Source organism: Marasmius oreades, chromosome 1 (genome assembly GCF_018924745.1).
Source record: "Marasmius oreades isolate 03SP1 chromosome 1, whole genome shotgun sequence".
NCBI classification, from domain to species: domain Eukaryota; kingdom Fungi; phylum Basidiomycota; class Agaricomycetes; order Agaricales; family Marasmiaceae; genus Marasmius; species Marasmius oreades.
In genome coordinates, this window is record NC_057323.1 from 2,667,651 (window position 1) to 2,694,010 (window position 26,360).

General features: G+C 48.1%; 11 protein-coding genes across 13 annotated transcripts; 6 read left to right on the forward strand and 5 right to left on the reverse strand.

Annotated features, from left to right (window-relative positions):
- Positions 1-1,232: 1,232 nt before the first annotated feature.
- Positions 1,233-3,659, reverse strand: E1B28_000824 (uncharacterized protein). Of its 2 annotated transcripts, XM_043146699.1 has the most exons (7): positions 3,476-3,659; positions 2,630-3,421; positions 2,313-2,576; positions 2,042-2,252; positions 1,715-1,983; positions 1,615-1,659; positions 1,233-1,560 (listed from the first exon to the last, which is right to left on the reverse strand). In XM_043146699.1, the coding sequence occupies exons 1-7, from the start codon at positions 3,623-3,625 to the stop codon at positions 1,555-1,557; spliced, it is 1,737 nt and encodes a 578-aa protein (XP_043015402.1). In that variant the 5' UTR covers positions 3,626-3,659; the 3' UTR covers positions 1,233-1,554. The 2 variants fall into 2 exon arrangements, with proteins under 2 accessions (XP_043015402.1, XP_043015403.1); XM_043146700.1 differs by having other exon boundaries at positions 1,615-1,983.
- A 66-nt stretch (positions 3,660-3,725) lies between these two features.
- Positions 3,726-6,082, forward strand: E1B28_000825 (uncharacterized protein). Of its 2 annotated transcripts, XM_043160700.1 has the most exons (7): positions 3,726-3,928; positions 3,986-4,293; positions 4,346-5,224; positions 5,286-5,469; positions 5,522-5,553; positions 5,613-5,799; positions 5,860-6,082. In XM_043160700.1, exons 1-7 carry the CDS (start codon positions 3,785-3,787, stop codon positions 5,983-5,985), a joined length of 1,860 nt encoding a protein of 619 aa, XP_043015404.1. In that variant the 5' UTR covers positions 3,726-3,784; the 3' UTR covers positions 5,986-6,082. The 2 variants fall into 2 exon arrangements, with proteins under 2 accessions (XP_043015404.1, XP_043015405.1); XM_043160701.1 differs by having other exon boundaries at positions 3,986-5,224.
- A 69-nt stretch (positions 6,083-6,151) lies between these two features.
- Positions 6,152-7,412, reverse strand: E1B28_000826 (uncharacterized protein; the record flags this gene model as incomplete). Its single annotated transcript, XM_043146701.1, has 5 exons — positions 6,152-6,179; positions 6,241-6,311; positions 6,372-6,771; positions 6,834-7,245; positions 7,301-7,412. The coding sequence occupies 5 exons, from the start codon at positions 7,410-7,412 to the stop codon at positions 6,152-6,154; spliced, it is 1,023 nt and encodes a 340-aa protein (XP_043015406.1).
- Positions 6,839-10,496, forward strand: E1B28_000827 (uncharacterized protein). Its single transcript, XM_043146702.1, has 3 exons — positions 6,839-7,664; positions 7,723-7,939; positions 7,993-10,496. The coding sequence occupies exons 1-3, from the start codon at positions 7,496-7,498 to the stop codon at positions 9,113-9,115; spliced, it is 1,509 nt and encodes a 502-aa protein (XP_043015407.1). The 5' UTR covers positions 6,839-7,495; the 3' UTR covers positions 9,116-10,496.
- Positions 9,441-12,127, reverse strand: E1B28_000828 (uncharacterized protein; the record flags this gene model as incomplete). Its single annotated transcript, XM_043146703.1, has 6 exons — positions 9,441-10,501; positions 10,551-10,766; positions 10,819-10,888; positions 10,939-11,585; positions 11,644-11,786; positions 11,844-12,127. 6 exons carry the CDS (start codon positions 12,125-12,127, stop codon positions 9,441-9,443), a joined length of 2,421 nt encoding a protein of 806 aa, XP_043015408.1.
- A 512-nt stretch (positions 12,128-12,639) lies between these two features.
- Positions 12,640-14,357, forward strand: E1B28_000829 (uncharacterized protein). Its single transcript, XM_043146704.1, has 7 exons — positions 12,640-13,129; positions 13,192-13,286; positions 13,346-13,408; positions 13,473-13,625; positions 13,682-13,929; positions 13,982-14,094; positions 14,155-14,357. Exons 1-7 carry the CDS (start codon positions 12,791-12,793, stop codon positions 14,263-14,265), a joined length of 1,122 nt encoding a protein of 373 aa, XP_043015409.1. The 5' UTR covers positions 12,640-12,790; the 3' UTR covers positions 14,266-14,357.
- A 740-nt stretch (positions 14,358-15,097) lies between these two features.
- Positions 15,098-16,898, forward strand: E1B28_000830 (uncharacterized protein; the record flags this gene model as incomplete). Its single annotated transcript, XM_043146705.1, has 9 exons — positions 15,098-15,181; positions 15,239-15,327; positions 15,386-15,689; positions 15,748-15,907; positions 15,959-16,087; positions 16,139-16,295; positions 16,348-16,407; positions 16,461-16,603; positions 16,654-16,898. The coding sequence occupies 9 exons, from the start codon at positions 15,098-15,100 to the stop codon at positions 16,896-16,898; spliced, it is 1,371 nt and encodes a 456-aa protein (XP_043015410.1).
- Positions 16,899-17,111: 213 nt separating this feature from the next.
- Positions 17,112-19,217, forward strand: E1B28_000831 (uncharacterized protein; the record flags this gene model as incomplete). The annotated part of the gene is made up of 1 exon (XM_043146706.1): positions 17,112-19,217. The coding sequence occupies one exon, from the start codon at positions 17,112-17,114 to the stop codon at positions 19,215-19,217; it is 2,106 nt and encodes a 701-aa protein (XP_043015411.1).
- Positions 19,218-19,514: 297 nt separating this feature from the next.
- Positions 19,515-21,433, reverse strand: E1B28_000832 (uncharacterized protein; the record flags this gene model as incomplete). The annotated part of the gene is made up of 6 exons (XM_043146707.1): positions 19,515-19,532; positions 19,589-20,628; positions 20,678-20,778; positions 20,832-20,994; positions 21,066-21,258; positions 21,311-21,433. 6 exons carry the CDS (start codon positions 21,431-21,433, stop codon positions 19,515-19,517), a joined length of 1,638 nt encoding a protein of 545 aa, XP_043015412.1.
- An 87-nt stretch (positions 21,434-21,520) lies between these two features.
- E1B28_000833 (uncharacterized protein) lies at positions 21,521-23,689 on the forward strand. The gene is made up of 3 exons (XM_043146708.1): positions 21,521-21,670; positions 21,723-21,897; positions 21,949-23,689. Exons 1-3 carry the CDS (start codon positions 21,531-21,533, stop codon positions 22,645-22,647), a joined length of 1,014 nt encoding a protein of 337 aa, XP_043015413.1. The 5' UTR covers positions 21,521-21,530; the 3' UTR covers positions 22,648-23,689.
- E1B28_000834 (uncharacterized protein) lies at positions 22,747-26,003 on the reverse strand (the record flags this gene model as incomplete). Its single annotated transcript, XM_043146709.1, has 9 exons — positions 22,747-22,858; positions 22,908-23,401; positions 23,453-23,719; positions 23,773-23,876; positions 23,928-24,222; positions 24,275-24,592; positions 24,641-25,192; positions 25,247-25,648; positions 25,698-26,003. The coding sequence occupies 9 exons, from the start codon at positions 26,001-26,003 to the stop codon at positions 22,747-22,749; spliced, it is 2,850 nt and encodes a 949-aa protein (XP_043015414.1).
- Positions 26,004-26,360: the final 357 nt, after the last annotated feature.

A 26,360-nucleotide genomic window follows, 5' to 3' on the forward strand; every position in this document is an offset into this window, starting at 1 on the left:
CCCATTCTCGACCGTCAAGAAGGTAGAGCCAGGCGAGCCTTGGCACGAGGTGGCGATGGCGTTGCCATCGTGCCTCAACGAATTGACACTGGATGTGCACGAGGCTTATGCCTCTAGACAGGTACATAAGTTACATACATAGTACTTCTTGACTCTCGAGTCGAATTCATATTGCACTCATTGGGTACTTGAGTATGGAAACCAAGGACCTGATGCTGAATTCAACGCACGCCGAGGACTTTCAGTTGCGGGAAATCATCGAGTCATCGATCATCTAGGACTCTCACATCAGAACGTTTGTAAAACCAAACGTTTATTACACACTTCAACACATATACCTAGTAAGTAAGTAAGGTTGTTATACACAACTCCGACTAATCAAACACTATCAGAAAGTTCGAATCCAACACTTAATAATGAAGGTTCCGGAAGGGTAGAATGGGAACCCTGCAACAAATCAATGTGTTGCATAAACAACGAAAGGTACCTTTTGGGACCCAATAATGTAAGCGCAAAAATAAAAGGAGAGCAAGTTGCTGAAAGAACGGGTAATGAGGTCTCAGTCTGGGTTCAGAGAGGCGCAAGGTGTCCATGAATCATGAATATACTATTTGAGGGAAAGAATGAGTTTCCGGGACAAGCCAGACAATGTACCAACATTCCGCTCACAGTGAAATTACTGTTCTCCTTCTCTGCGCCAGTCTCTGCTGCCAGTGATTTGCCTCCTCCAGTCTCGGCTACCCGTTATCTGTCTCCTCCAGTCCCTGCTTCCCGTGATCTGTCGTTCGGTGACATCAACCTCGGCAACCTTGAAGGTCAGGATTAAGATGATACTTGAGAGCGTCAGAAGGTGGGTACTCACAGGGATGGCGACCGACGACGCAACAAAGAACGTCAAGAGCAATGCGAAATAGTTGCTGAGTAACATGGTCAATGGCAGACTGAGTTTGAGGGGAAGAATGATATGATGACGGCGAGGGAAAGTTGCCCTTGTGGGACGCATTTTAAGAAAAACAAAATACCCAGCCAAACCCTAGCCAAACCTTAGCCAAACCGAACCGAATTTCTCCCCTTAATTCCGACCTTCGCCGTTTGGCATCGGATATTTTTGTTTCACTCCCTGAGATCCATCCCACCGTGCCTGTAAAAAAACGTGCTCCCTAGACCAGTCTTTCGCTCGACTAGGTAGCACGTTCCATTGCACTAAGCAGCATGCAGCGTTGATTACTCGTGAGCCTCTAAGGGCATTTACAGTGTCCCTCAGCACCCCATATTTAGGGCCGGGACCAAAGCTGACCAATGCGGTACAATAAAGCACATCAAAGGAACCTATGTCCACAGGTTGATCAAAGTGCTAGGCACCACGTCACTTTCAGGAACTGTACGAGAAGCCGTGTTTAGGACACGGGTCCAAGGAGGGCACAACTTCAGTTGATTGAACGGCGATAGGATATTTCGATTATAGCGACCCGCGACGTGCAGGGGCCATCCGGAGAATACACAAGGGACATGTCAGTCGAAAAAGGGTAACCGTCGCCCATACAACTTCCGCAATCAATCCTAGAAGCTTCGATCAGTTATCGTGCGACGGAAAATCACAGACAATAAATTTACCCAAAGTTTTATCAAGCCATCCCACGACGCTGTGATTACTTTTGACTGAATACGGTGTATGTGAAGAAGCTGGCGTTCCGTCAAAGGTTAATTTGCTTACTGTTTCGTGTGGAAGCCATTCATGGGCGATTACGACTTTTGAATGCGCCTTTAACCTCGACTTTATCCGGCCAGTCTTCCAATCCCAGAAAACAATATTTCCTTCACCATCGCCACTACTTAACCATTTTCCGTCGGGCGAAAATCCAACCTGGCAAGCATAACCTGCTACGGAGTGCCCTGCAAAGCGTTTCTTTCGATTTTGACGGAAATTATCCGTGCTGTACACAAGAATCTGGTTGTCCAGCGATTGGGCAGCGAAATAACGCTCTCCAGGTCAATTCAAGATTAGCCCCGGGTTAGTACTAATGGTCAGGAAAATACCCACTAGAAGGATGTAGAGTGACTGCGGGCATGGAATGCATATGTGGCTCTGCGATGTACTTGATGACGACAGGGATATCGAAATCCCAAGCTCTGATCGTTTTATCATCCGAAGTCGTTACGAACCGCCGATTTTCGTCCACAAAAGTTATGGTATTTACAGGCCCCAAGTGTTGGTCATATTCTTGCGTTATATCCCCAGAGTTCATATCGTACTGAGTGAGTGACCAAAATGAGATAAAGTAATGTTAAGATGTCCAATGATGGGAACATACCTGAATAATCTTTTTATCCGACATTCCTGCAAGGAATATGTGTTGCTTGTCCTGGTCAGGATGGAAGCGTACAACATATGGTATCTTGCCATTGCCGAATCGCTTCAGACACTGTCCCGTTTCTGTGTCCCATAACTTGATTGAACGGTCATAGGCACAGGATAGGAACTGCCTTCCGTCGTTCGAGAACGTTACATCTTTCACCGCTTTCACATGTCCATGGAAAGTGCGCAGACAGTTCCCATGGGTATACACATCCCAAAGCTAGAAAATACAATAATTAGACAACGCTCGCTTCGAAACTCGTCAAGATATACCTTGATTTTAGTATCCATCGAGCCACTCAGCATGAGATGACCGCTCTCAGGAAACAAGCGAATCACTGAAACGCCCTTTGTGTGACCGGTCCATGTATGAACGCAAACCTTGGGAATGAAGCAGTCCTGGGATCCTGCTTCTTGCAAGAGATGGGGAGCCTCCGCCGCGGGCGGCGACATGTATGTCCGCCCTTGATAATCTGTCATATGTTTGCCGTGGAACGTCGAAGTTTCCTGACCATGGGTGCCGGGGTTCACATTGGGTGGTTTCGATTTTCTGGGTGCCTTTTCTTCTTCCTCATCTTCTTCATCCCCATCATTAGCCTCAACACCAGTCAAAAAGTGATTTTCTGGCTCGTCTCCTTCCCAAGAGGCCCATGGGCCAACATACGCTCCGTCTCCCTCGACAGCTTCAAGACTTCCCCGTTGTTTTCTTTTGCGCTTGAGCTCCTTTCGCTGAGATTTCGTGGCCCGTATCGTGTCAATTGTTGCGAAACCATTAAATTGGGCATTATCCAGTGAACCCACAACAGCTGGCGCGTTTGGATCCACTGAGGGATTGGCGGAATATCCAAGAATGGAATGCGTAAGATGTTGAGAACGAAAAGCGTGTTCAGTCATAGATTGCTCTTCAACATGGCCAGCGAGTGCATTTTGATTTAAGAACCGTTTTCTGTCCCCAAAAGGATTTTCTGGACCTTGCAGAGGAAGCATCATGTCCTGGTACGGGATATTCACGTTCATTTGCGTGTCTGTCGGTCGAGTGACTAGTGAAGTTTGATTTAACGGGTCCTGATTGAGAAAATCAGAGGGCTTTTGAGAGACGAGGAGAGGTTTCCTACTCACTTCTGCCAATACATGAGGAGCTGCCTCAGTCGTTAAACCCTCAGCTTCTAAGCGGATCTTCTTGGCAGCGGAGATAGAGGATAACCCGAAGACGTCCTTGGAGTGAATGTCTTCATCTTCACCAGAAGAATAACCATGAACTAGAGACATCGTTTGTGAGCGACGATAAGAGACAAACAACTTTGAACTCACACAGTCACACGGTCGCACCTGATCAGGAAGCACTGCCACAATGTCATTGAGAAGTGCTGTGACGGTCCGAGCACTATTTGGAACATTAGACGAGCTCACCATTGTCATGCCAGAGGGATGGTAGAGAAAAAAGCCAGTCGACCTTGGACAAAGGCAGAAGATGAGCTCCTCAGGAATGCCGTCAGGATCCATGGCGCCCACGACAATTGGAAACTTGTGGCTCAACAAATCCCAGACCGCGATAACAAAGCCTGTCGCAAGGTAAGCATCCCATTTTTTCAGCCTATGACCAAAAACGTTATCGATGATCGTTTTCAGAGATGGCTTCACTCTCTTTGTCCCTCTGTAAAGAAGACATCATGGACTGCGGAAGAGGATAGTCGCTTGCTCGAACTTCTCAGTGTGCATGGGCAAAAGTGGTCTCTTATTGCACGCCAGATACCGGGACGAACAGATGACGCTTGCTCAAAGCGGTACAACGAGGCCTTAGATCCGAGTCTGAAGAAGAGTGAATGGACATCAGAGGAAGATGGGCTACTCCTTCGAGCTCTGAATGAAATAGGACATCGTAGTTGGAAGGAAATCGGTCAACGCCTGCGTCGTAGTGGATTGGATTGCCGCAATCGGTAAACGATTGCTCATGGAATGTGGCTAAATCAAAGTCTGATAGTGCTCTAGGTACAAGCTACTCGAACGGAAACGGAAAGGCGCAGAAACAACATCAACACCACAGTCTCAGGAAACGATGCCTCAATGTAATGTCGTAGGCCAAACACTGCCCTTCGAACCCCCATATTATCCACGAGAAGCGTACCCATTATTTCTGGAAGGTAATCCCTTCAGTTATCTGGACCCAGTTCCGGAAGCCCCTCCTCTCCCTCTCTTCCCTGAAGTGGCTCCCTTCCAATTTTCTTCATCCTCTCTTAGTGCGGCGCTTGAAGATTCCTCACAAACCCCAGTCACCTTCCTTCACCCCAATTGTATGCATCCTTCGTCCTGTAACACGCCGTCCGTGCGGCCATCTCCAACCCTTTCACCAACTGGACCTGACCATATCGATGAACCGATTTTTTTGGACGGCTTTCCAACTACGCCCCAACTCATCTATGCTAGCCAATCTTTGGATCCTGTTTATTCGGAAGGGTCCATACCTATCGACACCACCATACCTGCTTTAGATTCCGGATTCGAGTCAGCTTACTTGACTCCGATCGAAGCTGCGAAATCGCCGTTACCCGCACAACCTGTGGATATTTCTTTATTCTATGATCGTCACGCTGGTAGTCCCTTCACTGAAACATCACCCGAAACCAACGTAGGTGAAATTTCAGCATCCTGCAGCCCATACGAGCATGTCTCGCAACTCTCCCCATCCACCTCTGACGCAGTAGCCGACGACCTTCTAGCTTGCCCGGATTCGTTACTTTCTGAGTCTCTCCTTTTCTCAAATACTACCACGGGCAGAGAGACTCGAGTACGGATGTCAATGCCCAACAAGAAAACTATCGAAACCTCTACTCCCCAACGTCTCTCGACAATCATGCCCTTGTGTTCAAAGTTTGCTATTCTTCTTAGCCTTTCACTTCTCCTGTCATAGCTGATCGATGTGTTCCTCTAGTCGGACATTGCGACCTTATGCTTGCGGTCATCGTGACTGTTGGCCTGCCACGGCGGCTGTCGGTACCTCTTGCTTTGCGACCTCGAAGGAACTATGGGAACACAGCAGAGCCGTACATCTAGACGACTTCGGCGATGAACGGCCGTTTCGCTGTGCTCTAGAAGGGTGCGGTAAATCTTGGAAGGTGAGTTTAGGCTGTCGGGAATTTTCCAGCATACATTCAACGCGTTCTTCAGAGCTTAAACGGCATACAATATCACCTACAAGTGTAAAGGATATTTTTGTTGCTTCGAACGTCAGAGTTTGTACCGACGGTTATATTTTCAGCTCGACCGCTCATTTCCAGCAAGCTTTGTCGTCTACTTTCTCCTCCATCGGCAACGATGAATCACAGCAATCAGACTCTTTGGTGGAGCAAGACGGAGACGATCAGAACAAGCGTTTCACTTGTGACCAATCCAACTGCTTCAAGACATACAAGAATGCCAGTGGGCTAAGATACCACAAGAAGCATGTATGTAGAACATTTCCCAGAATCAATTCCAACTAGGTGCTGACAAGCAGACTACCGAAGGGACATCCCAGGAAACTTCCGATGCAGCTGGTTGTCATGCCTCCTTCTCTCGCACGGGATCTCCCGAGTAGAATAAGGAAGATGCGTAAGAAAGACGCCGCGAGCCACGTCGCAGTTTCCGACTAAGTTCTTCGGGTTCTCAGTTATCTAATCTGTAGCAGTTCACATTTATGTATGATATAACATTACGACTAATTGATAATTCATCTGCTGTTCCTCTGTACTGTGCTGTCAGTGCCACGACAGAAGGGTTTGACTTCGAGAAGTATATGTTCGATATCACATGAGATGTTCACTGTCTACCTGCGAACTGGCCCGCGCTGAGTTTACGGAAGGGAAGAAATAGTAAGAAAAATGACAAAGAGATATGCTTTGACTTACAGGTTTCGCAATGCCGGGTTGCCCATGAGTTCCTCCATGGAAGGCATGTCACCCGACTGGAAACGGTTCATCTAATTTGTTCATTCATCAAGTCAGCCTGGGCACAGAATGTATTTACCTCTGCAGCTTACCATTTCTGCCACGGCAGGATTTTGCATTAAGCCAGCCAGGCCTCCATTCGCCATCATTTGTTGTGCCATCTGCATCATCTGAGGATTATTGAGAAGGCTAGCCATGTCAGGCATACCACCCCCACCACCTCCCATGCCTCTGAGCGTATCAGCCATGGTGGAAAGGTCAGGTGTACTACTTGCACCTCTATTTCCACCAGATCTGCTCGAAGTAGCCGCTGGGGTAGAGCCATCGTCGGGTATTAAGGGTGGCGGACCGTCGTCGTCGTCATCTTGTGTGATTCGAGCTTTTGCGTTTTGCAAACCGGACTTAAGGCCTGCATTGTTGGGATCGAACTTCAGACCGCGTTCGAAAGCATCAGCTGCAGCTTTGAAGTCTGAAAGACAGTACTGGGCATGGCTGTAATATGGCTTCGTTAATATGCGAAACCGGGATGACAAGCTAAAAAATACAATACCAACCCTAATCGATGATATGCCTTCACAAATTTAGGATCGTTAGCCAAAGCCAGTTCTGCATCTCCGATTGCAGATAGATGATCTCCCTTGGAAGAGTACGCGGCAGCTCGATTCGAATAGTAGATGGGATTCGAGGGATCGAGGGCGATTGCTTGAGTGTAGGAATCGATGGCTTCATCAAACTTCTTACTCGACATCAAGGCATTTCCTCTCTGCTTGAGTTCCTCGGCTTTTACTTTATCTTCACCAGAGGGACCTTTCTGCTGTGTCGAGGTATTAGAAGCAGATCCCACTTTATCTCTAGTCTTCAAGTAAACATCGAATATGCTTTGTAAGGTGGCAGGTTTCACGCTGAGCTTCTCGACCTGTTTCGAATCAGAGGGATCTACACCAAAAGCTTCACCTATGCATTGCACTACGCGACAGGTTTATGTTCGAGTAGTGGTCAGAAAGGTATCACAGCGACGGACCTGCGACCTCCAAGCTTTCCCTGTCATCCGCCTTCACAGTTCCATCCGCGATAGATTGGTTGAGAAAGTTTATGATAGAAAGGACCAGCCGTTGCTGCTTTTCTGAAGACATGGCTGCCGCTTGGTATAAATGAAAGGCCGAGACAATCAAAGGTAAACACACAAATTCAAACCCAACACCTGTCCACTTCTGCCATGTTCTTCTGCGCAATATCTGGCCTTCCTCCACAGGAGCCAGTAGTATCCACCAAATCTGGAAAGGTTTACGAACGACGTCTGATTGTGAAACACATAGAGGCCAATGGCACTGATCCCGTATCTGGCGACAAACTGGAGGAATCCGACCTCATTGCCATAAAAGCCTGTGCGTAGTGAATTATTCATAGTCCGACGCGTCTATTCTCAATCTTGGTTCTTAAAAGCCCCCGAAAACGCTGCTCCCAGGCCGCCGAACCAAACTTCAATTCCAGCTCTGCTTCACACACTACAAAATGAATGGGATGCCCTTGTTCTGGAAACTTTTGCGTTGAAGCAGCAATACAATGCGACAAGGCAAGAATTGAGTTATGCGTTGTATGCTCAAGATGCTGCTAGTCGTGTTGTAGCGCGCTTGATTAAAGAAAGGGATGCCGCTCGAGAGTGAGTTTCGGCTACGCATACTCTTTTTGCATGGTCACTTACTGTATCATTAGAGCCCTTGCCAGCGTTCAGACCTCCATGGGAATTACGTCTAGCGGTGCTGAAGACGTGGAGATGGCCGAAGAAGCACCTACCGAGGGTCTTCCCAAGGAGGTGATAGCTCAGATCAATGAAACACAGCAGACACTCTCTGCCGCTCGCAAAAAGAGAAAGCCACCCGCAGGATATGCAACTGCCGACGAAGTCAAGTCTTTGTCACCTAAGCAGACTGTACCCTCTCTCCATTCCGCTTCACCTCCTGGTATTACCACCCTTGCCATTTCCAGCGCCAACCCCAGCCAGTTTTTGACTGGGGGCAACGACAAAATCGTTCAATTATATGACCGCAGTACAGACAAGGTACTTGCCCAGTTGAAGGGACACACAAAGAAGGTTACCCATGTCGCCATCCGGGACAAGGAGGGAGAACCGACTCTACTGCTTTCCGCCAGCGCAGATAAAATTGCCAAAGTATGGTCGCACGACGAAGCATCACAGGAATACATTCCGAAGTCAACTATTCGTATTCACAAAGGGGAGTTGACTGGTCTGGCAGTTCACCCGACCAACACTTTGTTTGCACTATCTTCCACGGATAAGACATGCTCTTTGCACGATTTGTCCACATTTGACAACGTTTTCCGATCGGCACCGGCAGAAGATCCTTTTACCGCTTTGTCTATTCATCCTGACGGCGCCCTTATTGCATTAGGAACACCGAACTCAACGATACAGATTTTTGACATTCGCGTTGGAGGAATTGCTGCATCGTTAACTCCTGCAGACGGTACACCATTCACGGTCAACTCTCTCTCGTTTTCTGAGAACGGTTACCACCTCCTTTCGCCGAACTCCTCGTCCTCAGTCAACATCTGGGATTTGCGTAAACAGAAGGTTTCTCAATCTATCGACCTCGGAGACAACTTCAAAATCAATACTGTCATGTATGACCTTAGCGCTCAGTATTTAAGTGTTGCTGGGAGTAAGGGAGCACGTGTCTACATGAACAAAACTTGGGAAGAGTTGGCTAGGTTTGAGGAGGGTGGGGAGGTGACCACTCTCGCCTTCGGAAATAGTGGGAAGGAGATTTTGGGTGTTACCGGGCGGGAGGTTAGAATTTGGGGCTTACCTGCGTGATTCATTTGTTTCCCCCCGTGCCTCTGAAATTTACTCTCCTTCCTTGACCGTCTGGGCATCGAAGAAACTCATGACGAGCACAGTTGTCGTGTTCTTAACAATAAACTCGTGACCATTGCAGCAGTCATTTCGTGTACGTAATTACAGAAGACAATCATGAATGGGAAAATGGTGAATGTCGAAGACAGAGATGATAGTGAATGAGCGTAAAAGACAACTAGTGTCATGATATCCTTGGTGGTATATGATACAGTAATGATAAGGATAAGTAAACAGGCTGGGTCTACCGGAAATCCAAAAGAAGTAGACAAATGATAACGCTCTACTACCAAGATGAAGGACCAAAACCTGTTTCGGGAGGCATTTTGAACGGTAGTCCCATGAAGTCGGCAGTATTTTGCATGATGGTATTCCCAATCCAAACGACCTGCTTATTTGTGGGTAGACTGATGCAGAAGAAGATGACGATGAGGCAAAGTGCAAGACCGGCATCTAAGCCAGCTGAAAGAATGAAGTTGTAGCGCATCCACCATTTGAAGTGGCGGCGGCGGATGACGAAGTTAAAGATGAATCCAACCAATGCCCACGAGGCGTAGTTAATTCCGGTAGCGGGAGGAAATGCACCAACTCCGATAAACATAAGGGGAATGTTCACGTATCTCCAAATTGAGAGAGGGTAGCGACGGGCGAGGAAGTAGAAAGGAATAGGAAGAACAGCTCCAATCAGAAGGAACCAGAGTGTGAAATTGTACGGCTGGCCAGGACTGAACATACGTTGAGGTCCAACAGCACCCCATATGACGGTGGCAGTACCAAACAGGTTCTGCGCTGGGCAGGTAAAGCCATTCTTCTGATGCGGTGTGCAGATATCCTCAATATTCACCAAGGCCCAGTTTTGCACGCCGATCACAACGAAGCAACTGATAGTCGTCGCGACGACCTGGATCATGAACATCATACGAGGAGGTACCTTCATGTAATGGCCGAGTTTCAGATCACCGGCGAAAGCGACTCCTTGATTAGTTCCAGTATAAGCAATAACCTTGAAGATACCGTTGGCGATAGGCCGGTTGGGGAACATATAACCAGCGATGAGTTCGTACAGTACCTGCATATTGCTGATCCTTTGGTTGGTTAAGGCTTGCAGGATGGACATGGGTAACGCGAGGATGGCGGCGATCGCAAGCGCAATGAAACATGCCCAAACGGGGAGCTCGGTGGGGAAGAGGTGAATGCCGATAAGCAGAAACACCAAGGAGACTGCTCCGAGGGCTCCGTACCACCACAACGGGGCTTCAGGGTAAGCCTGCATGAGACGGGAGTGCACATCGCGCTCGTCCTTCAGAGAGCTACGGAGGCGGCGACCGATGTCCTTTCGGAACCACACTGCAGTAGAGTTAGCGTCCGTGCACCAACGACGGAATCAAATACGCACAGACTGTATGAACGAGGACTGCTGTAATAGAACCGAAGGCCAAGGCGTATGCGAAGATGAGAGTGGCCGGGAGGAACATTGAAGAGTACCCTCGGTACTTTTCAAGATCGAGTTTACCGTCAGTGATGACAGCGGTCACATTGTAAGGAAGTCCAAATCTATCAAAGGATATGGGAGCCGAGATTGGGAGGAATCCCGTATTAAAACTATTCGTAACTGACATTATTCGGTCAGAGTAAAAAGCTCTGGGAGGCTGGATACCACTTACAATAGACGATTGGGACGATGACCCAAAACCAGAAGAATGCGGAAACTATGACGTTCAATTGAGACCACCACTACACAAGGCTAAGTCAGCAAGTAAGAAGAAGAGATTGAAGAGACGTACGGGTGACACAAGGGGGCTTGCAAAATAACTTATCATGGCCCAATCGAACGTGAAGATGCCCATACCAAGGCCGGTAGCCGTGCCAAAAAGGGCATTAACAACAACATTCTCGGGTGCGATCCAACACACCCAGTTGAACATGCTAAGCGCAGTAAAGAGGTAGCTAGGCAGCCAGTGATACGCAAAGCTGCATATCACAACGATAAGGAAGAATCGCTCCCGTGTCATGTGTCCCCGCTCCCGCTTGCTGTAGTTCTTGTGTAGAGTGTTGAACAGCGCAGAAGTGACCAAGGCACCAGGCCAGATCATACTTGAAGGCCAAACAACGAATTGCCGCAGGAAGCCAGCCATCGAATAACCGGCAATTTGTATACCGAGAGCGAGGGTGATCTGGTAGGCGAAGGTCATTTGTTGACCGTAAAACATTTGTTGACCGAAAAAGACGTCAGAACCAGCGGCTCCATTGCCAACGATGCTCGACATCACGGTAATACAGGCATGTTCCTTGATGTTAAAGGGCCCGGGGTTGAGCGACCAACGATAACCAAATGTGTTGAACTGGATGGTAGGCAGCACGTGCTCAAACAGTTTTCCGAGGGGTAGAGTAATCAGCTGCACAACGACACTCGAGATATAGACGGAGGGGTCTACGAGAAGTGGATCAGTAGTGAAGCAATGAAGGCATTGACTTTAACAAGGACGCACATCTGAAATTGAAAAGTGTGTTCAGGCCGGCGACCAAGATCGAGAATACAATGCCCAGGAACCACATTCTAAAGGTATTTACAGGCATAGTGGGGTCATCGATGCTAGGAACAGCAGCGCGAACTTCAGGGTAAGGGGATTCGCTGTGGGAGAAACGTTAAGTATCGAGATAGCTTTAGAGGAAATGCAATGCAACCCACTCGTCAAAATCTACAGCCGCCGAGTTGCGGGATTCGGCCCTGGTGTACGACACAGTGTCAATGTTGGACTCTGTATCGAGGTCCGAAGGGGCGTATTGAAGCTGACCAGCTTTCTTGCTCTCGAGCTCCAAAGACTCTGTAGACAGCAGGGGCTTTTTCAAGTCCAAGTTAGGATCATTGAGATGGTCCATAACGTAGTCAATGTCTTCCGGAACATCGGGAATACGACGAAGCCGCGGGAGATGGGAGGGAAAGGTCGTTACAGAAGTGGTGGTGAATCCCATCTCGAGCAGGATTTTAGATGGGTGAGAGCGAAGGTAGGAGGAGCTATGGGCAACAATTACAAGCCGTCGCCTTTTCTATGTTCTCGCTTACGGAACTGGCTGGTTGCGAGTCTTCCCTCATCCTAATAAGGAATGGGATAAGACAATTAGGACAATAGACCATCCAAGTTGAGCTTGGACCAGGATCTCGAAACAAAAAACAAGTCACGCACCTGCCACGCATAGCAGTTTCACTATACAATAAGCCTGAGAACCTGGGTTTATGATTCTAATTCTTGACCATGTATCGAGAAATCCACCACACACTGTGGCCACAGCATCGACCTGGCATTTCTATAGACTCTTCCGACTGGATGGAGTCGCTGAGGGGACTAGGAGAGTCGTCCGTGAGCTGAATGGTCGGGAAGGAGAAGAGTCTTGTATTGTCTTATTGTCTTTTTGCGCCCGGCAATCTCCATTCAAGCCCGATCAAAGCACAATCTTATCGTACAGCCACATGTCATCACGAACACGCAATTTCTCTCCAAGACGTCGAATGTCTTTCGGCTCTTGCGATTGCACAATCCGGCTCGAGATGATGCGGGGATTTTCCAGCCTTTTAAATACGCCTATTCTCAATTCCACGCCTTCATTCCCTGTTCTCAACAAACCAACTTGCCTGCAATGTCCACCACAACTGTCACCCAAATTCAACAGTCATCGGTGCCTCAGGCTGCCCTGAAGCTTCGACCCCAATCTGACGAACAAAAGAATCGGGACGCAAAGCAATCGGAGTACAAATACTCCCATTTGCTCCCTGCATTTGACTCGCAGGAACGCTACCCGCCTCTGACGCCATTCGAGCACGTCGATCCTGGCTTTCGAGCACTGAAGCATGCTAATCCCCGTGCATTCCTGGAGAATGCTAATGTTGTGGAACTAACCCCGAACCTGGGGACGGAAGTTCACGGTGTTGACCTTCTCAGTCTCGACTCTGATGGACGTGATCAGCTCGCGCTTGAAGTGTGTGTTCAATGGTGCAAGGCGACTACTACTGGTTGCACTCTGACTCTATATATATATAGGTTGCGCGCAGAGGTCTCTTAGTTTTCAGGGATCAGCAAGCTTTCATCGACGCTGGGTCTGAATCTTACCTCGAGTGGGGCAGACACTTCGGCCGGTGCGTTCTCATCAGGTTTGTAGCAATTTCCACTTTCTCACTCTTTATCCCGCTGTCAGGTTGCATATTCACCCTACTTCTGGCCACCCTCAAGGTTATCCGGAACTACACCTCGTGTACAAGTGAGTGGTTTTCTATTTATACGTCGGCTTAACAGAAAACTCTTCATTATACAATTCGCATCAGGGACGAGAATAAATCCTTCAACTTTGAGAGGGACGAGAGTATAACTACTTCCCTCTGGCACTCCGATGTCTCTTATGAGCTTCAACCTCCTGGCTTGACGACGTTTTTCCTCCTCGCTCAACCTTCCACAGGAGGAGATACCCTGTTCACAAGGTATTTCGACTTCTATTCTCACTGTGTTCGCATGTTTCTCATCAAGTTGTGCTTAGTCAAGTTTCGACTTTGAGAAGACTTTCGCCTCAATTTGTTGCTTTCCTTCGCACACTGAAGGCCGTGCACTCTGGGGTTGAGCAAGCGGAATTCTCTCGCTCCGGCAAACGTGGTGGTGTAGTTCGCCGAGAGCCAGTCGAGCATGTTCATCCGGTGATCAGAAGGCATCCAGTGACTGGCGAGGAAGCTTTATACGTCAATAGACAATTTACTCGTCGCATCCTTGGACTCAAACGTGAGGAATCTGGTGAGCGACCGTTTCAATGTTTTATGGTTTGCGTATTAAATGTGATCTATAGAAACCCTTCTCAAGTTCCTATATGATCACGTCGACAGGAGTGTTGATCTCCAAGCACGATTGAAATGGACACCACACACCGTTGCTGTCTGGGACAACAGGATTACAGCGCATGTACGTATTCAACTATATTCTGTTTTCTTTGCCCCCTTAATGGCTCAAATCCTCCAATAGTCTGCCATCGTAGACTACGGAGAGTCAAAAGAACGTCGCCATGGTGCACGTATCACTCCTCAGGCGGAAAGACCCATTCCTGCACTAGACGGTTTGGACCTCAGCGCCTAAGTCAGGCATTGTCGTTGTCCTGATAAACTTGCCAATGACCATGTATCAGAATCGTTTTGTGTAAGCAACCGAAATAAAATCCAGTTTTGCTCACAAATAACACCTGAAAAAATTGCTCCCGCGCGTGTGGAAACGGGAAGACTCAAATTCGGTCGTACCCTTGCCGTGGATCAGATTGTCCTACCTATTGCATGTCAAGAGCTTTCATTAATTCATATATCTTGATCAAAATAGCCCAGATCCAGAATCGAACCAGTTCAGAGTCCTTGTGAAGCGACAACCACAAGGTCGCGAGAAAACAGTGTCATCTGTCCCCGTCTCCGTCTCCGTCTCCCTTCCGCTGAATATCAGATGAGGACCACACTCAATGCGAATATCAGAACGATCGGACAAAAAAAAAGTTTCGTCATGCAATGGGAAATTCTGGCATCAGTTTCTCACATTCACAAGTTTCTCCACAGCTGGCAGATAATGCATAATGACGCGGCGCAACTGTCAAGACTCAAGAGGCCTGCAACCTGCACAAACGCGATAGAAATAGATTCTAGAATAATATGCCGAGCATACGTGAACGCATAGATAACTCCGAGTATCGTAAATGGAGCAGCAGATTCGACCGTGATAGCTATAATGCTTGTGTACATTTTAGCCTATAACGTTGGTGCTGATGGTCAGCGCGATATACGTTACGCCAAAATCCAAGGCATGTCCGTTGAAGAAGTTGGCGCGCTGTCGTTCCAATTATAGACGTAAGTTATGTACCGTAAGCAGACGGTACCTCGTGTTTAGAATCAAAGCTTCGTCTGCTACATACTTACTAACAAACGTCACCATGTCCTCTTATTTCATCTTGTACTGCGGCTTATGCGTCTCGGTTCTGAAGGAAGTGAATCGGCTCGTAGACGAACCGTACATGGTACGCGTCCATGTTGGAGCTGAACTTGCTATCGTTTCCAACTCATGTTGCACATAGGATGAGCCTTTCCACGTACCGCAAGCACAGGCATACTGTCGTGGAGATTTTCGTGAATGGGATTCGAAGATAACAACACCTCCTGGATTGTGAGTACTGTATCTGATCTTCATTGCCCAAAGCAACACATCTCAACAGCCAATTTAGGTACATCATGAGCTTGATGTTCAAGAAAATCTTCCTCTTCAAGTGCAACTTGCAAATGCTTCGCCTAACTACCACATTATCTCTGCTCGCACTCCCCATCGTCTTGACGCGCCTCCTTTGTTTCCACAAAAGAATTCGACCACCATCATTGTTACTTTCACCGACACCAGAGGCAATCATACTCAGCCTTTTCCCAGTGGGCTGGTTTTTCGGATTTTTGTATTACACTGAAGTTCCCAGTCTGGTGCTGGTCGCCCTTACGGTCGTCTCGGCTTGTGGTGATCGACACTGGCTTGCTGCCTTGGTACGTGTCCTCTTTTCAGAAGGTTATCAACTGCGCTAACCTAGAGTAAGCATTCCAGTTCGGTCTCATGAGTTGCAGCTTTCGGCAGACGAATATCATATGGGTACTATACGCCTTTGCCACCAGTCAACTCACTTACCTTCGATTCCGACGCGCAACTCCTGCTTCTCCGACTCCTGCCAAACTCCACGATCCCCTTGCGCTGTCTGCCGGTCCCCGTTCGTGAACTTCCTTGTACATGAATCTCGATAACTCACTTCATGATCAAGGGGACATATGGAACGCGATTATCAGTACACCAGGCATCATTCCTGATATTCTACCCTCCTTCGTGCCCTACACGTTGGTCTTAGCCAGTTTTGTTGCTTTCGTGGTATGGAACGGTGGAATTGTGCTTGGTATGTATCCAACATGTCTCACTGTCGGCACGTACTGACTTATCACACCAGGCGACAAATCAAACCACATGCCAGCCTTGCACATTCCGCAGTTGTATTATTTGGCTGCGTTCTCGACTGTGTTTGGATGGCCAGCCCTCATCAGTGGAAGTGGAGGTATCTTCGTATTAATTCAAGAAGTCTACAGGCGTATGTTCGGTTCCAAAATGTGCGTTAATGGTCTCGTTTATTCGACCTAGCGTGTCTCTGACGTACACTAGCCGTATTCTCGTCAATGCGATTGTCATGGTTGGAATGTTTGTTACCGTGAAATTCTTTACGTGCGCAGATAGTTTTCCCCCCTCCAGACTTTGCCACTAAGACCGCGATTCAGTATCCACCATCCTTTTCTGTTGTCCGATAACCGGCACTATACTTTCTATGTCTGGCATAGAATATACATGTCTCACTGGACCGTACCTTATCTGCTCATACCAGGTTATTTGGCATGTGCTTGGGCGTGGTTTCTGCGTGTTGGTTCGTGGTCGGTGCCGTCTTGTGAGCGTCTTTAACCGAGTCTTTTGCAGGCACCGAGCAGACGATGTTACAAACATTGATCTTGCCAATGTTGGCAGCACTTACCTTGTTTCCTACCCCTCTCCTCGAGCCCCGATATTTCTTAATACCATACATTCTCCTTCGATCGCAGATCACGGATGTACCGGACTGGGCCTTAGCCTTGGAAGGTGTCTGGTATAGTGTCATTAATTTGCTGACCATGGGTGTATTTTTATACTTGCCTAGGGAAAGTGTAGGACGTTTCATGTGGTGATAAATATAATTGAGCGTGTTGCATATTATTATGTACAAACAATTTGGATACGCGACTGTTTGGCGCGGTTACGTTAATTATAAGTTCAACATCTTTCCGACCAACGCCACAACGGTAATAAGCCACTACTGGTGGAGACGCCTTTCACGTCCGTTGAACGCTCGGCCACGAATTTTTTACGACTATAGCGACGATTAATATCTCTCAACTACCATGCCCTCAGAGCCTTCTTCCAGTATGGCCACTGGTTCTCGAAAATCCTCAACTAGGAGCACAATCCGCCAGTCTCTGAACTTCGCTTCAGTAGGAAAGGCGTTTGCAGATGTAATGAATAAGGAAACGAGGGAAAAGGACAGCAGAGATTTCGAAAAATCCGGAAAGAAAGCAATGAAAGACTCTCATCGTTCTAGTGTTGGGTTCAAAGGTCTAGCTCCCCGACCATCTCTCGACACTGACAGGTCTTCTTCACCTCCTACAAAGAGACCTCGGACTCCAGACTCCAAAACCATAACGGCGCGCAGGAGGAGCTCCGTAGCACACCACCAACAACCGGCAGCTATTGAGAGTGGTGTAGGCGTTGCCAAATCTCCCGATTCCGCAACTCCTCAGACTCAGGGCGCAGCAGTTCATCGTTCATCCTCACTAAGGCCACGCCTCGGGGCCTCTTCTGGTCTACCGAAATACCGGCCCAAGTCCATCGTTGTGGATACCAACAAGAAGCCTGACTCGCCGGCAACGACAACGCGAAAACGATCTTCTATTTCTGACGAGGACAAGAACGAACCAACGACAGAGCAAATGAGACCGGATGGCGAGAAAACCTCTCGGCCCATTAGCCCACTTCCACATCGAGCTGCCTTCAAGGTTGCACTAACTAACATTCCTCCCAGTCCTTCTCTTAAACCCCAGTTGAAACACTCCACCCCTACGTCCAGTACGAGGTCATCTCCTACCCGGTTGGTTAAGCACAAAAAAGTTCCTAGCGCAGAGCAACGTCCACCATCCTCCACATCCTCTTCTAGCACTCCTCACACTCCGAAGGCATCTCCTGCCCGTAGTGGCCTGCGTCCTGGCAACACTCGTAAGGGCAGCACTACTATTGAATCATCTGACGATTCGTCCCATCCCTCGCATCCAGGAATTCATGATTCTCCGCTTGTTCGCCATGTACGACAACGGTCACGCACTCAAACACCAACCAAAGAGAAGGTGGCCAATGTGGCCAACATGTCTCACATCTTTGAAGTTGATAGTGAGGATGCAGAGGAACATGATGTTGAGATGCTCCTTGCGCCTGTCGCCGCCATTGGTGCGCCCACTCCAGCAATGCCCAAAATACAAACATCTCGTACTCGCCAAAGACTCGCACCTCAGACACCCAGTAAACCAAACCCATCCCCCGCTCGGGAGATATTGATGCCACCCGATGCAGAGAGCTCTCCTGTACGCCTACGAACGACGCCGGCGAGTGACCGTTCGGCGCCCCGAGGTTCTATCCTCTCTTGGGAGCAGTTTGCGACAGAAGCATCACGTACCCTAGGCGAGGAGGAGATCGGCACCATCTTGTCCGATATACCAGCACCGTTTCAACCTGGACCTCTGTCCCCAGTCCCCACTGGTGAAGCATCCATGCTCTTACCTGTTCCGGAAAGCCCGTGTTTGAGCGCCATGAGCTCCCCGAGCGGATATGGAGGGTCCATCTCGCAAGTTCTCCTGCCCACTGTCACACCCTCACCCGCGATTCCTCGAAGTAGGTTCAAAGATTCCTCTTCTGACCATTCAACGAAGCCTGAGGCTGCTGCTCTTGTTCCGCTACTTCGTTTGCAGTTATCCGCAGCAGAAAACACTGCTAAAGAACGATTAGTACAAATGCAGTTGCTCGAGGAGGCAGTCCATAATCTAAAACAAGCACGGAGTCGTGACGCGCAAGAGTTGGCACAACAATTTTCTTTGTTGGAGGAGCAAATGCAAGGGAAATTGGAAGCTGAGGAAAAATCAGCCGTACAGATTGCTGCACATGTTCACTCGTTGGAGGAACAGCTGAGGAAGGCCGAAGTAGCTCAACGGAACGCTATTGAAGAAGTAGTCGACCACACGCAGAAACGCTTACGATCGGAGTGGAAGTCAACCTTGAAAGCTCAACAGATGAAATGGGACACCGCTTTTGTAGCCCAGTCTGCAGGACGGGAATGGGATTATGTTAGGGAGCAGTGTGAAGATGACTTGGAGGCTTTGCAAAGAGATAAGGAGCTTGTTTCTTTCTTGCTGGGAGAGATGGATTTTGCCCAACGACACCTCATCCAAGCCAGGAAGATATGAACGTCTTTCTCTGGATCAAGCAACCGTGATAAATAATGGATTCTAATCTTGTTCGTTTATCTCTTCCAATTACAAAAGATTGTTCACTCACCAGCGCACTGATGTAGGGACTAAAACATTCACTATTACCACTCATGTATTTATACTTTCGATTTTGTTATGCTCATATATCGCTTGTATCCTGTACCAATACCTCTATAAACATCTATTCCTGAGTAGATATGCAGTGAATTGAAGCATACTGCCACAAACTAGGGTCGTCAGGTTTCAGCCGTTTCTGTACCTTGGTTTTCGTTCCTAAAAGTTCCAATCCGGCTAAATACGTATTCAGCTAACCAGTAAAGCAGACCAAAGAAAAGGACCTTAGGTACCTGTAGAGCGTTTATTTTTGCATTTAACATCGCCCTTTCACTAGGACTGATATCTTCATCGGAATCAGGGGAGAAGGCTTCCTCGATTTTTCGTTTCGAGGGAACGTGCTTGATTTCCGGCGGTTCCTCGAATTTAATCTTGGACGTTTGCACCGAGTGTAAGGAAGCCGATTCGGGTTCTGCTTTAGGCAGTCCGACGATTCGTTCTGAAGTTGACTTCCTCAGAGCCTTGGGTGTGTGTCGGACTGAAAGTGATGGCGATGTCTTCTGGGACTCTTCTTTGAGGCTTGATGGAGAACCTAGCATAGTCTCCTCAAATTTACACTGTGGCATGTGGACCTCTTCTTCAAGATACACGAGGTCATCTCTCTTCACTTTTGGGCGGGAGGGCGAATCGCTGACATCTAATTTTTGGGGGCGTGTACTTGGAACTGGAGTAAGCCTGGGATCACGAGGGTATTTAGTTCCATGGTTCGAAGGGGGAGAAGGTTTCATCGTCTCTGCAGAACCCCCACGTTTTACCCCATCAAGAGCATCAGAACTTGTGGAAAGAGGCGTTGATTTCATTGTTGACGAAGCCTTCGATCGTGGTAATTTTTCTTCCACACTAACTTTGACTGACTGTGGAGGAGAAACTAGGTTGCCTGGTTCCTGTTCAATGGCAGAAGAATTCGTCTGTTTGAAGGAAGTAGATCTGGATTTCCGGGTGGGCTCTACCGGTGAAGTGGTTTGTGCGGAAATGAGATCCTGCTTGAGCGATGACTGCACGGGGCGCTTCCGCCTGTCACTGGCTGTCGTCGTCTTCCAAATGTCTGAGGGTAAGGGTTTGATATCCTTTTCGGATTCATCCTCTGAGATCACTATGAGATCTTCTGACGATACTGGGTTCTGAACGGTTTCCTTGACAAAGATTTTCTCCTTAATGGAGAGAGGAATTTTGATCTCTGCTTCTTCATGATCATGATCATCGTCCAGGATAACAATTGGATCCGAAGCTCTTATTCCCGAAGGAGGTGCTATACCATCCGCCCGTAACCTGTCTCCTGAAATCTCAGCCAGAACAATGGCTCGAAGTTCTGGCACACGAACCTATTGACAGATAGCGAAAACGAAAACGAGCGACTGGATCTTCAGACAATAGCCGAAGCCCTACAGCCACCCGTTTTTTACCCTTTTGAGGATCCCCCAATCTGGAGTTAATCTAGTAAATGTTGTTCCTCAGTGATTGTAACAGCGGTCGTACGTTGTATGATGCTGAAGGCCCTTGACTTCTTTCTCGTAGTAAGTTCGGTCTTTCGGTGGTCCACGATGTATTTGACTTTCAGCTCCCTTGATCTTCACTCGAAAAATCAAAAGTTCAACAACACCGACATTAGCATTAGATGGGTCTGCTCGATCAGCGTCATCTAATGGTTTGTTTAAATAAGTTGAGAATGAACACCTAGAAATCAATGACCTGACTCGAACAAGAACATACCGGTCGTCAGAATTGCCGAAAACTGGAAAGGGTGCAATGTGCTGGATGTGGTTCTAAATCCGCTCTTATAAGCCGTGTCCGGCTTGTCCTTCTCATTAGAGATCGTCTTTGAGCCACACCTTTGGCCGTCAATGACTACCAGTCCGTCAGTGGCGGTACTTTTCTTGGAGTCTCGCCAGCAAACCTGATATTGCTGCAGAGCTTTTTCAGGAAAGATCATAAAGACGGGCTGACGTTTGACTCACCCGACCTGCTTCAGAGGGTATCCAACAAGATGCCCCCTTTGAAGACCCTTCAGCCTTGTATTCATCAACAGTGCGTCCTTCAATTGTGATCCATGCAGAAAATTCGTTGAAAGAGAGCACCATCGGGAGAATGGACCGATGAGGGGAAATAAACTTTGCGCGGACAGGGGTACCTACAGGATCAAAGAAATCCCGTTCACACGGTTCGGAGGCTCTGAACATGCACCGTCTCTTCCTGGGGAGGGCTTGTCGCCCTCTCGCACTACGACTACCTCACCGTACAGTATTCAGGTCACTCAATACCGAGGCTATTGATTACGACTCGAAATACGCCGGCAAGCTCTATCAACGGGCTAAGGAGTGAGATATTCACTTGTATGTGCTGTTCTATCACACTGACAGTGCTGGTAAGAAAAAGCATCAGTGTCAGCCAGCTCAAAGCTGAAGCCCGGCAGAAACTGGAAGAGGAGAAAATACGCGTTCGGGATACTCTTGCGGGTGACAAGGCTCAGGACCAGGAAAAGAAGATCCATGGAGCAAAAGCGCCAGTCTCATCGAACACTAGACGTGACAGCTCACCAATTAAGGTGTGTGCTTACGCTTGCTTAAGTAGTGTTGAACCCTCGAATTACAAACAGCCACTCTCATCTATCCTGAACCTTTCTCGCATTATTTCCCTCAATGCTTCCCAAATAGGTGCACTGTGGACTGCTTACCATGCATCTCGTTCGGACGGAACTGGTCGAGGGTATCTCTGTGCATCGATATCTGTAGCCCTTTACGAGAAGATGGCCAAAAATGGCATGAAATATCCTGTTTTCGTCCTCCCCGTCCCACATCTAAAACAACCCTCCACGACAAAGGAGACTCAGAAGGAGAAAAATACTGCATATGAGTTCTACTTCATGGAATGGGCTTTTCATGAGCCTCCTGTCGGCCCCTCCGCTGCCACCGCCGACCCGTTCTCTAAACCTCCACAGTGCCATGACGCTAGCAATATACCCATCTCCACTATCTTGTTTACTCCTCTGATAGAGTACAAGATGCGGAACTCGTTTGCTACCCCCTACCTCGTTCTAACGCACTACACTGACCTTGCTAAAACGCACGGAATCGTATTGCTTCGAGGAGAAATCACACCCACTTCTGCAGGAAACGGGCACCTGTTGTCCCAGGAGGATGCTCAAGTACTCTCCATGGGTTTACAAAAGTTCTACTTATGGGACAACACGACTGCCGATAGCTCAAACACAGGGGAGAAGATGTTGAAGGCTTTCCACGAGGACCCCCACAATTTCAATTGGCAGCAGCTGCTACAATATGGTACACACTTATAAGTAGAAGGTTTTAGATGAAGAGGATTGTACTATTCACACAGTCAATATGATAGAGAGGATAATGGACGCAGTCAACAGAAACAAGTGGGTACTAATTGATCACGCGAATCTACGAACATTCGATCCCATGGCCTTGCCAGCCCACTTACCACTCCTTTGAGCCGCTTGTTCAATTTCCGCTTCCCTGTAAACTGGTGCCATACTCAGGTTCCTGGAGACTGAAATTAGATGGCAGTACACGCGTTTGAACAGGGACGGACCTTTTCTTCTTCATTGTGCCACTCGCAGACGAACCTCTCTTCGGCATGATGAACATGGAGTCTTCTTCTCCAACCTCATCCTCAAGCATCAAGTCATTTAGCCCTTTGGTTAAATTGGAAACGCGAGTTTGTTGGTTATTTCCCTTTGGGCGGGTCGGTGATGAACTAGAGTGCCTTGGTACAACCTTAGCCCGAGGTGTAGGCAATGAAGGAACCCATTCATCGTCTTCTTCGGCGTCTTCTTCGGATTCGTCTGCAGAATCCCGGTCAACTAATTCGTCGTCAGAGGGGTTCACACTGCTTGTATCTTCCGTTTCACCATCACTGGTCACTGCCTCCTCGTTGTCTGAAGGTAGCATGGGTGGATCGGGAACGAATTTTCGAATTTCTCGAATTTCTTGAGAGGCAAGGCTTCGTATCCGTTGCGGGTGCTTCGCATGTTTAAACATCTCCTCGTCAGACCCAGAGTCAGATTCTTCACCATCTTGTTCAATCTAGGACACCTGTTAGAGGAAATCTTCATCCAACAAGCATTGAATACCAACCAAACTCATCTCATCATCTTCCCCTTCCTCTGATTCATCATCACTGTCGACTTGTAGTTGCCGCTTTTTGACAGGACTAGCAAACAGTCCTGACTGATGAAGCATGTCGATTTTGGCATCAGTTTTCACTTCGTTTTGTTCAACTTCCTTCATCAGACGCCTTGTATACATTCTCTCCATTTCTTGCATGCGTTCCTCCATTTCCCTCATCACCTCCTCGCGCGTTTCGGCTTCAATGAGGGCACATCGCATTTCAGAATCATATAACTGAGAGAATTTTTGTTGACCGCAACACATAACGATCCTCGGGAGACTCGTACCTGCATCCGTAGATCCTCAATCTCGTCAAATAACGCATCAACTAGTGGGTTGATTGGAGAGTCGTCATCCCCTTCGTCGTTATTTTCCTCGTCTGCTTCGTCAACTACACTCGCTGTTAAATAAAACGGGCGAATAAAGAGACAGAATGGCTCACCCTCCAGCACCTCCAGTGTCTGTTCACTCATCTTCTTGCCACTTCCAGGCCCTCCTGTGGATATCGTCACCTTACGTCTCAATGCATTAGGAACAATAGCAGGGTCTTTCAACGTCATAGGACCTAAACGTTTGATGGTTCTCCCTTGCGCTTTACCAGGTCCGACGACTGGGACCCGTTGAACTGGTGCAGGCGCGGGATTGACATAAACTTCTCTCGCTAGCGCAGAAAATTTCATCACATGAGAGTTTTCGTCGTATCCGGTGTCGTAAGGATTCACGTTCACGATCATAACCTAGAGGGAGTCTTGAGACAATCAGAAAGGATCAACTATTGTATCAACCCACTGTCTGGCCGTCTCCTACGAAATAATCCATCAACGCCTCAGTAAGTTTACTGTGTCTGAAAGGGACAATCGCGAGCCCTTTCTTAACCTCTCTGGTGTCCATTCGCCCTTCGTGACCTTCGCCTTCGTGAGAAAGACTCATCGCAAGCTTCCGCTGATTCTGGCGCAAAACTTCCAAACATTGACCCAATACCATGAGGGATTTATTGATGTTTCCTGCTTCCTTTAACCTATCCCCGGTAGTGTGTGTGTGCTTGGTACGTTCGGAGCCAGCCAAATCGACAAGAGTGAGGCGAGAAACCTGGATTGCAGTGAGATCCTAAACTCACTGGTCAGTATTGGCGAACCTAAACAAGTAAATACATACATTTTTTTCTCCACGATGACACCGCATGACTTTCACAATGACCATGCCATGGCTTCGGCTGCTTTCGCGGTTGGCAAGAGTCCCGAAAACTCGTCGGTGTATTTGTCCAAGCTTCACCAATGCTTTGGCTTCTGCAGCGCTAGCTACACGGAACTGTCGAAGCCCGTGGATATATTTACCGGAGATTCCAGAACCAGCACTATCGGTGGAAGGCGATGGTTTGAGAGGCAACGCAGTACGTGTCAAGACCAAGGAAGTGGCGCTTCCCGACCGAGGCAGGAAACTTTCGTTTTCGTCCGGCTGATTCTTTACGGTTTCCAGCAGATCGTACACCTTCTCATTGTACACCTCCGCATAGGAGATCCATATGGTGTATTCATAATTGCGGTCCAGCTTAACAACAGTGTCGTCTGCACCCATATCTATAAAAGACTTGGGAGTGGTCATTTGATTTCCCAACACTCGGACTACAGTTGGTTCGAGTAACGGCGGCGGCGGTTGGGAATCGGATGGATCGGCTAGTTCAACACCTTGAAGCCGAACAGGACGGTACTGTTCGCTTCACGATCAGCTTTCAATGGCCAGCCGATGAAGAGATGAACACACCCTATCATCCCCTTGCAATCCCTCTATACTATTGAATATAACATCAATGGTCCTTGGGAGTATACCTGCACTATCTTCGGTTGACCCTCCCTGAACAGTGTACGTTTTCCCCGAATTCGTAACACCGTAGGTGAAGATCAGGCCATTTTGGCCGTGTAAAGCATCGCGAACTATGGGAAGCGTTGTTTTTTGGAAGAACTGAGATTGAGAGGTATTGTGTGGGAAAATGTGAGAGAACATGTAGGTTGAAGACGGTGGAATGGTCGACGGTCGAAACCGGGAAGGATTTGCTTGGTGGTCCTGAGGGTCTGTCATTCGGACTGAGGTGTCGGAAAGTTGTGTGAGATATGGAGATGATTCGTCCTCATCTTCGTTGAGTTTGGGACGAATACGCAGATATGCCTTATTCTCGTGAATAGTGGAATACATTCTGTAAGAACGTGCCACTCACCATAATTGGTTCTCGCTCATTCTCCTGCACTGATAAATTTGTCGCCTTCCGAGGGATGATTCCGCTCTTTGAAGTCAGTTTACTTGTGGGAATATTCTGCTCTGGAGAGTTGTTTCTCTGAACTAAAGGTTTTCGACCGGTCATCTTCTTGGTCGTGGGGTCAGCAGGCACGACTGCAGGAGAACTTGATGCTTGTCCAGCTGCCGCAGTTTTGGACCTTGTGGACCTCGTTGTAGGCTGAGGAGCGGATGTGTTGGTCTTCGTCCTCGCAGAGGCTCTCGTTGCCGTTCTTGGTTGGTGGGCCATACTGGTGCCAACGATGACGGTTTCAATCAAACTGTGGTGGTCCTGAAAAACATTGTCGAACGCGTGTGCAACACGTGATCGTGACGCCTTCGCTCTCCTGGGTGATTTTTATGTGGTCGGGGCAAGATGATACATAAGACTATGTACGGTTCACACAATCCGCGTAAAGATATATTGATGTAAAAAGAAAACGAAGGGATTGCCTGATCGAAGTAGTAAGTACATTTATGTGAGTGTTCTTGTTCGTGCAAAGCGTCCTCGAAGAATTCATGCGTTGAAGTGAGGGAATGAAGTAACGATGCTATATACAGAAAGTGGGTATCCGTCGTGGATATGCGGGTATGCTAAGTCCCTGGG

Bases quoted from the DNA above. Each gene is read 5' to 3' on its own strand.
- E1B28_000829 (XM_043146704.1), top strand. From the start codon at position 12,791: ATGTCCACCACAACTGTCACCCAAATTCAACAGTCATCGGTGCCTCAG. The intron at 13,287-13,345 runs GTGCGTTCTCAT...TCCCGCTGTCAG, and splicing joins TGGGGCAGACACTTCGGCCG to GTTGCATATTCACCCTACTT. The intron at 13,930-13,981 runs GTGAGCGACCGT...TGTGATCTATAG, and splicing joins ACTCAAACGTGAGGAATCTG to AAACCCTTCTCAAGTTCCTA.
- E1B28_000825 (XM_043160700.1), top strand. From the start codon at position 3,785: ATGGTAGAGAAAAAAGCCAGTCGACCTTGGACAAAGGCAGAAGATGAG. The intron at 4,294-4,345 runs GTAAACGATTGC...ATAGTGCTCTAG, and splicing joins GGATTGGATTGCCGCAATCG to GTACAAGCTACTCGAACGGA. The intron at 5,470-5,521 runs GTGAGTTTAGGC...CGCGTTCTTCAG, and splicing joins GGTGCGGTAAATCTTGGAAG to AGCTTAAACGGCATACAATA.
- E1B28_000827 (XM_043146702.1), top strand. From the start codon at position 7,496: ATGTTCTTCTGCGCAATATCTGGCCTTCCTCCACAGGAGCCAGTAGTA. The intron at 7,665-7,722 runs GTGCGTAGTGAA...GGTTCTTAAAAG, and splicing joins CCTCATTGCCATAAAAGCCT to CCCCCGAAAACGCTGCTCCC. The intron at 7,940-7,992 runs GTGAGTTTCGGC...CTGTATCATTAG, and splicing joins GAAAGGGATGCCGCTCGAGA to AGCCCTTGCCAGCGTTCAGA.
- E1B28_000833 (XM_043146708.1), top strand. From the start codon at position 21,531: ATGCACCGTCTCTTCCTGGGGAGGGCTTGTCGCCCTCTCGCACTACGA. The intron at 21,671-21,722 runs GTGAGATATTCA...AGTGCTGGTAAG, and splicing joins CTCTATCAACGGGCTAAGGA to AAAAAGCATCAGTGTCAGCC. The intron at 21,898-21,948 runs GTGTGTGCTTAC...AATTACAAACAG, and splicing joins GTGACAGCTCACCAATTAAG to CCACTCTCATCTATCCTGAA.
- E1B28_000824 (XM_043146700.1), bottom strand. From the start codon at position 3,625: ATGTCTCTAGTTCATGGTTATTCTTCTGGTGAAGATGAAGACATTCAC. The intron at 3,422-3,475 runs GTGAGTAGGAAA...TTTCTCAATCAG, and splicing joins CTCCTCATGTATTGGCAGAA to GACCCGTTAAATCAAACTTC. The intron at 2,253-2,312 runs GTATGTTCCCAT...TCACTCACTCAG, and splicing joins CGGATAAAAAGATTATTCAG to TACGATATGAACTCTGGGGA.